The sequence below is a fragment of the Ranitomeya imitator genome, chromosome 3, assembly GCF_032444005.1.
Source record: "Ranitomeya imitator isolate aRanImi1 chromosome 3, aRanImi1.pri, whole genome shotgun sequence".
In the NCBI taxonomy this organism is placed as follows: Eukaryota; Metazoa; Chordata; class Amphibia; order Anura; family Dendrobatidae; genus Ranitomeya; species Ranitomeya imitator.
In genome coordinates, this window is record NC_091284.1 from 814,202,810 (window position 1) to 814,211,123 (window position 8,314).

Below are 8,314 nucleotides of genomic sequence, written 5' to 3' on the forward strand. Positions count from 1 at the left end.
GAGCGTGGACTTGAAGCTGGCGAGGGACTCCTTGTATGTGATAAAGTGGTCAGCAGAACGGGGTCACTTCCATCTCCGCTCAGCGACCCTGGAAGCCCGTCTCTGTTCTTTGGTCAGGCCGGTCAGCCAAGGCTGCCTGTTGATTGTACAAGTTTTGCTATTAATGAGGGGGGGGCGGCCGAGTCGAGTGTCGCTGCTATTGTGGTGTATAAAAAGTGGCAGCAGCATCTTGGTCATGAAAGGCACAGGGATCCTATCTGTCCGTGCATATCAAGAAATATATAATTGGTAAACAGATATATTCCCATTAATCTCTTAATAAATCTTTACATCAGTTGTTTTTTTTCCTGATACAGAGCTGAGAATCCTCTACATGAATGTAACACAATTCTGGCTTCCTGCAGTCACCACTAGAGAGAGTTCAGAGCATACGGTTTATCTTTGTAACACAATAGTAATCCTGTATGCGGTGAGCTCCCTCTAGTGGCGGTGAGAATGCGCTACAATTCACCCTTTCAGAGTCCTGGATCTTGTGTTCTATATCCTATTTAATTCCATTTGTTTCACTGGAGAGAAACCAGGACGAAAACTCCAGGGTAATTAACCCCATCCTGCCATTTTTCATGTATATATAGGTGCGGGTGTATGGAGCGGCCAAGTATCATACAGCAAGCATCTGCCTCTTACAGCAGCTCTGCTTAACCACTAAAGTGCCAAGTGGAGGGATCCCGTCAGGCAAGAAGAAGTGGAAAGAATTGTATCTGGTCTAGACAATGCTCTGTGAGCTGATACAGTGTAACAACCCAGCAGAGGGATCTGTGCCGCTCGCAGAGCATTGTCCACACTGGATACGATTGTTCTCCATCACTGACAGCAAGCAGAGATCTTGAAACTAAGAAGAAAGTTGTAAAACTTATCCTTTATACATACACCGTGTTCCAAATTATTATGCAAATGGTATTTTTCTCGGATTTTCCTAAATGGTCGGTGCAATTGACAGTCAGTCTAATAAAAGTCATCACCCGTTAGATTATACATCGAATTTTATTGAAGAAACCTCCCAATGGCAACAGTATAATCTCCAACATGAATAAAACTTCACAATGCGCTGTTCCAAATTATTAGGCACAGTAGAATTTCTAAACATTTGATCCGTTTTAAAGAACTGAAAAGTCTAATTTGTGGAATTTGCAGCATTAGGTCACATTCACTGAACAAAAAAGCTATTTAACTCCAAAGCCTCCTAACAGGCCAAGTTACATGGTAACATAGGAGCCTTCTTTGATATCACCTTCACAATTCTTGCATTCTTGAGTTTCTGGAGAGTTTCTGCTTGTATTTCTTCCCTCCCAGAGCTGCTGTTTTGATGTGAATGGCCTCCCACCCTCATAGATTTTGTGCTGGATGATCCTCCAAAGGTTCTCTATAGGGTTGAGGTCAGGGGAAGATGGCGGCCGCACCATGAGTTTATCTCCTTTTATGCCCATAGCAGCCAATGACTCAGAGGTTTCTTTGCAGCATGAGATGGGGCATTGTCAGCATGAAGATGATTTTGCTCCTGAAGGCACGTTTCTGCTTTATATACCATGGAAGAAAGTTGTCAGTCAGAAACTCTAAATACTTTGCAGAGGTCATTTTCACAACTTCAGAAACCTTAAAGCGTCCTACCAGCTGTTTCTCCATGATTCCGGCCCAAAACATGACTCATCCACCTCCTTGCTGGCGTCGCAGCCTTGTTGGGACATGGTGGCCATCCTCCAACCATCCACTAATCCATCCATGTGGACCATCCAGGGTTGCTCGACACTCATCAGTAAACAAGACTGTTTGGAAATTAGTCTTCATGTATGTCTGGGCCCACTGCAACCGTTTCTGCTTGTGAACACTGTTTAGGGGTGGCCAAATAGTAGGTTTATGCACCACAGCAAGCCTTTGAAGTATCATACACCTTGAGGTTCTAGGGACTCCAGAGGCACCAGCAGCTTCAAATAACTGTTTGCTGCTTTGTAATGGTATTTTAACAGCTGCTCTCTTAATCCAATTAATTTGTGTGGCAGAAACCTTCCTCATTATGCCTTTATCTGCATGAACTCTGTCTGTGCTCAGAATCGGCCACAAATCTCTTCACAGTATGATGATCACTCTTAAGTTTTCATGAAATATCTAATGTTTTCATCCCTTGGCCAAGGCATTGCACTATTTAACGCTTTTCAGCAGCAGAGAGATCCTTTTTATTTCCCATATTGCTTGAAACCTGTGGCCTGCTTAATAATGTGGAACATAATTTCTAAGTAGTTTTCCTTTAATTAGAATCACCTGGAAAACTAATTATCACATGTGTTTAAGATTGATTTCAGTGATCCATTGAGCCCTGAGACACAATACCATCCACGAGTTTATTTGAAAAACAAAACAATTAAATCTTTATGACACTTAAATCCAATTTGCATAATAATTTGGCACATGGTGCAGACTAAGCCTCATTTTTACCACCCCCCATCCCCCCAGTATTTGACCAGTGGTGGTCATTGGTCAGTTACCTCCAGACTCCCAGAATGTGCCGCCCAGTGCAGGGGTGTAAACTTATGCACGGGATCCACATCGTTCACACCGGTCCCGTTCTTCACGATGGCGGCCAGCTCTTCGACATGTCCGCACCTCACTGCCTCGTGGATGGTGCCGTGATCCCTCCTCCTCTGCAGCGCGGCTACGGCAGACGGTCACATCAAACACACGGGTTACTTAAGGTTACAGCGTCATAAAGGGGTTGACAGGATCGGGGTCTTAACCCCTTAACGACACAAGAAATACAGATACGTCAAATGTTGCATCTTTCCTACCAGACAAAGGCTGATTTAAGTAAAATGCACTTGGACTTTTTTTTTTTACGCTTTCCAGGGCATCGCATGATAAAATAAATGGTGTTGTTCAAAAGTACAATTCATCCTGCAAAAAACAAGCCCTCACACGGCTGTGTGGACGGAAACAGTAAAAAAAAGTTATGGCTCTTGTAAGAAGGGGAACAAAAAAAACAAAAATTGGCCAGCGGTTAAATTTGCTGCTAAGCACTGGAATCAGCACAGCGCCGTACATTGTGGAATGGTCGTGAACGGTACTGCAAGCCGTCTCCAGACTAATCCATGAGACTTAGAAGGCACAGAAGACAAACTTTACACTTTTTGGCATCCCTTGTTTAATTGCTTTATATGCACCATTTGCTGTGTTTAGCGATACAACATACCTGTATTGTTGCATATGTGTTTTTGTCTTTTATATGTATGTATTTTAAACTAATTACCAATAAATACTGGTTTTTAATGATTTTGGGATCTCTTCTTGTTCTCACATATATATTTTGTGGGATCTAGTTGTTGAAGAGCTCACATCCAGCCTATATTACTGGGAGAGACACCCAGACCTCACATCCAGGCTATATTACTGGGAGAGACACACAGACCTCACATCCAGCCTATATTACTGGGAGAGACACCCAGACCTCACATCCAGGCTATATTACTGGGAGAGACACACAGACCTCACATCCAGCCTATATTACTGGGAGAGACACAGAGCTCATATCCAGCCTATATTACTGGTAGAGACACACAGATCTCCCATCCAGCCTATATTACTGGGAGAGACACACAGAGCTCACATCCAGCCTATATTACTGGGAGAGACACACAGACCTCACATCCAGCCTATATTACTGGGAGAGACACACAGACCTCACATCCAGCCTATATTACTGGGAGAGACACACAGACCTCACATCCAGCCTATAATACTGGGAGAGACACACAGACCTCACATCCAGCCTATATTACTGGGAGAGACACACAGACCTCACATCCAGCCTATATTACTGGGAGAGACACACAGACCTCACATCCAGCCTATATTACTGGGAGAGACACAGACCTCACATCCAGCGTATATTACTGGGAGAGACACACAGACCTCACATCCAGGCTATATTACTGGGAGAGACACAGAGACCTCACATCCAGCCTATGTTACTGGGAGAGACACACAGACCTCACATCCAGCCTATATTACTGGGAGAGACACCCAGACCTCACATCCAGGCTATATTACTTGGAGAGACACACAGATCTCACATCCAGCCTATATTACTGGGAGAGACACACCAGATCTCACATCCAGCCTATATTACTGAGAGAGACACACAGACCTCACATCCAGCCTATATTACTGGGAGAGACACACAGAGCTCACATCCAGCCTATATTACTGGGAGAGACACCCAGATCTCACATCCAGCCTATATTACTGGGAGAGACACCCAGACCTCACATCCAGCCTATATTTCTGGGGCACACACACAGACCTCACATCCAGCCTATATTACTGGGAGAGACACACAGAGCTCACATCCAGCCTATATTACTGGGAGAGACACACAGAGCTCACATCCAGCCTATATTACTGGGAGAGACACACAGAGCTCACATCCAGCCTATATTACTGGGAGAGACACACAGAGCTCACATCCAGCCTATATTACTGGGAGAGACACACAGACCTCACATCCAGCCTATATTACTGGGAGAGACACACAGACCTCACATCCAGCCTATATTACTGGGAGAGACACACAGACCTCACATCCAGCCTATATTACTAGGAGAGACACACAGAGCTCATATCCAGCCTATATTACTAGGAGAGACACACAGAGCTCACATCCAGCCTATATTACTAGGAGAGACACCCAGACCTCACATCCAGCCTATATTTCTGGGGCACACACACAGAGCTCACATCCAGCCTATATTACTGGGAGAGAGACACAGACCTCACATCCAGCCTATATTACTGGGAGAGACACACAGACCTCACATCCAGCCTATATTACTGGGAGAGACACACAGACCTCACATCCAGCCTATATTACTGGGAGAGACACAGACCTCACATCCAGCGTATATTACTGGGAGAGACACACAGACCTCACATCCAGGCTATATTACTGATATTACTGGGAGAGACACAGACCTCACATCCAGCCTATATTACTGGGAGAGACACAGAAACCTCACATCCAGCCTATGTTACTGGGAGAGACACATACCTCACATCCAGGCTATATTACTTGGAGAGACACACAGATCTCACATCCAGCCTATATTACTGGGAGAGACACACAGACCTCACATCCAGCCTATATTACTGGGAGAGACACACAGAGCTCACATCCAGCCTATATTACTGGGAGAGACACACAGACCTCACATCCAGCCTATATTACTGGGAGAGACACACAGAGCTCACATCCAGCCTATATTACTGGGAGAGACACACAGACCTCACATCCAGCCTATATTACAGGGAGAGACACACAGACCTCACATCCAGCCTATATTACTAGGAGAGACACACAGAGCTCACATCCAGCCTATATTACTAGGAGAGACACCCAGACCTCACATCCAGCCTATATTTCTGGGGCACACACACAGAGCTCACATCCAGCCTATATTACTGGGAGAGACACACAGACCTCACATCCAGCCTATATTACTGGGAGAGACACACAGAGCTCACATCCAGCCTATATTACTGTGAGAGACACACAAACCTCACATCCAGCCTATATTACTGGGAGAGACACACAGACCTCACATCCAGCCTATATTACTGGGAGACACATTGATCTCACATCCAGCCTATATTACTGGGAGAGACACACAGACCTCACATCCAGCCTATATTACTGGGAGAGACACAGACCTCACATCCAGCCTATATTACTGGGAGATCTCACATCCAGCCTATATTACTGGGAGAGACACAGACCTCACATCCAGCCTATATTACTGGGAGATCTCACATCCAGCCTATATTACTGGGAGAGACACACAGAGCTCACATCCAGCCTATATTACTGTGAGAGACACACAAACCTCACATCCAGCCTATATTACTGGGAGACACATTGATCTCACATCCAGCCTATATTACTGGGAGAGACACACAGACCTCACATCCAGCCTATATTACTGGGAGACACATTGATCTCACATCCAGCCTATATTACTGGGAGAGACACACAGACCTCACAACCAGCCTATATTACTGGGAGAGACACACAGACCTCACATCCAGCCTATATTACTGGGAGAGACACACAGACCTCACATCCAGCCTATATTACTGGGAGAGACACATTGATCTCACATCCAGCCTATATTACTGGGAGAGACACAGACCTCACATCCAGTCTATATTACTGGGAGAGACACACAGACCTCATATCCAGCCTATATTACTGGGAGAGACACACAGACCTCACATCCAGCCTATATTACTGGGAGAGACACACAGACCTCACATCCAGCCTATATTACTAGGAGAGACACACAGAGCTCATATCCAGCCTATATTACTAGGAGAGACACACAGACCTCACATCCAGCCTATATTACTGGGAGAGACACATTGATCTCACATCCAGCCTATATTACTGGGAGAGACACACAGACCTCACATCCAGCCTATATTACTGGGAGAGACACATTGATCTCACATCCAGCCTATATTACTGGGAGAGACACAGACCTCACATCCAGTCTATATTACTGGGAGAGACACACAGACCTCATATCCAGCCTATATTACTGGGAGAGACACACAGACCTCACAACCAGCCTATATTACTGGGAGAGACACACAGACCTCACATCCAGCCTATATTACTGGGAGAGACACACAGACCTCACATCCAGCCTATATTACTGGGAGAGACACATTGATCTCACATCCAGCCTATATTACTGGGAGAGACACAGACCTCACATCCAGTCTATATTACTGGGAGAGACACACAGACCTCATATCCAGCCTATATTACTGGGAGAGACACTCCAGCAGGAAAAAAAAAATCTGAAATGTGAATTAGGCTATAATCTGTATAAATGAGGGGGTGTGAAATGAAGGAATAAAGATTACAGACTGAAGCTCGGTGCAGATTTATTTCCCGGTGTTGATGGTGTCCATTGCCTTTAAAGTCTGGGAAAAGCCATTTACACTCATCGAAAAATGGCAATAAATAATATAAATCAAGTCAGAAACTTTTTGCTCAAAAAAATCATTAGAACAGGGTCTCATATTAAAGGGGATTTCTGCAGTGTGACAACCCCTTTAAGAAACATAGTATAAAAAATCCTTGAAATCCTGTGCAGAAAACAGGAGTGAAAACTCTAAACCCAGGTTATTTTACTTTTCCCTACTTATTTTGCTGCATCCATCTAAAAAAGGCTGAAAACCAGAGCAAGAAAAATGGAAAAAAAGACATTTAATACAGCCTAAAAGGGGTGGGCCCGCTGGCACTTGTGGTTCTCCACCATTAGGCCTCTCACCTTCTGAGGACACCGCCGGCATAGTTCAATTTCTGTGAATCAACAATTTGGCGATGTTACCAGCAACTTCCGGGAAGCGAGGTGGTTCCTATGGAAACTGCAGGCGGAGGCGGTGACGTCACTTCCACTACGACGTAAAGACATGGCGGGATGACGCCATCTTGGAAGCTGGCAGAGACGTTGCACAGATCTGTGGCTTCCAGTCTGTTGCGACCTTGATAATAAAGGGCATCTGGCAGCCGCAGGGAAGGACGGAGGGAGGGAGGGACGGGCTGCTCAGCGTGTGGGAGAGGCTGCAGTCTGTGATGCTGCAGGGAATGCTGGGACTTTTAGTTTATAGGTTACAGAGGCTGAAATGTCCCACTCTGAGGCCATAGGGGGCGCTCTTGGGCTTATTTATTTTCTATTATTTACTTTAGCCTTTCTGAAAACATATAAAACGATCACTAAGGATGCCGATAACCAGAACCAAAGGGTTCATCCACTCTTTAAAGGGGGGACGACTTTTTCTTTGTAACTTGTATTCTTGGCTAAAAAATCATTTTTGTAGTCGGGGTTCATTACATTTTTTTACACTGTTTCCTGTCTTATTTATCCTCTGTGTTTGCCGTCTTATTATCCATTGCTGGCCACGGAATGAGTTAACTGAGGATCCATCAGTGACCTCATTATTACAGCCAGTGTTTTAACTCTTTGGCCGGGGTCACACTCAGCGTAGGGAAATACGGTCCGTTTTTTACGGCTGTAATACGCAGAAATGATCCCAAAACAGTGGTCCGTATCTCCTCCGTAGGCAGGGTGTGTCAGCGTATTTTACGCATGTAAACCTCCGTATGTAATCCGTATGGCATCCGTACTGCGAGATTTTCTCACCCGTTTGTAAAATGGACATAGAATGGATCCATGGTCTCAAATAGTCATGAAAACATATA

At 45.0% G+C, this 8,314-nt stretch overlaps 1 protein-coding gene across 1 annotated transcript in view; it reads right to left on the bottom strand.

The window, feature by feature from the left end:
• The window catches only part of ANKRD42 (ankyrin repeat domain 42), a 28,278-nt gene extending 20,795 nt beyond the window's left edge, over nucleotides 1-7,483 (bottom strand). Inside the window, exons 1-2 of the mRNA XM_069759335.1 lie at nucleotides 7,383-7,483; nucleotides 2,541-2,707 (exon numbers count right to left, since the gene is read on the bottom strand). Coding sequence (XP_069615436.1) covers nucleotides 2,541-2,707; nucleotides 7,383-7,404 — 189 coding nt within the window. The 5' untranslated portion in view covers nucleotides 7,405-7,483. The remainder of the gene's footprint in view (nucleotides 1-2,540; nucleotides 2,708-7,382) is intronic.
• Between the last annotated feature and the right edge of the window lie 831 nt (nucleotides 7,484-8,314).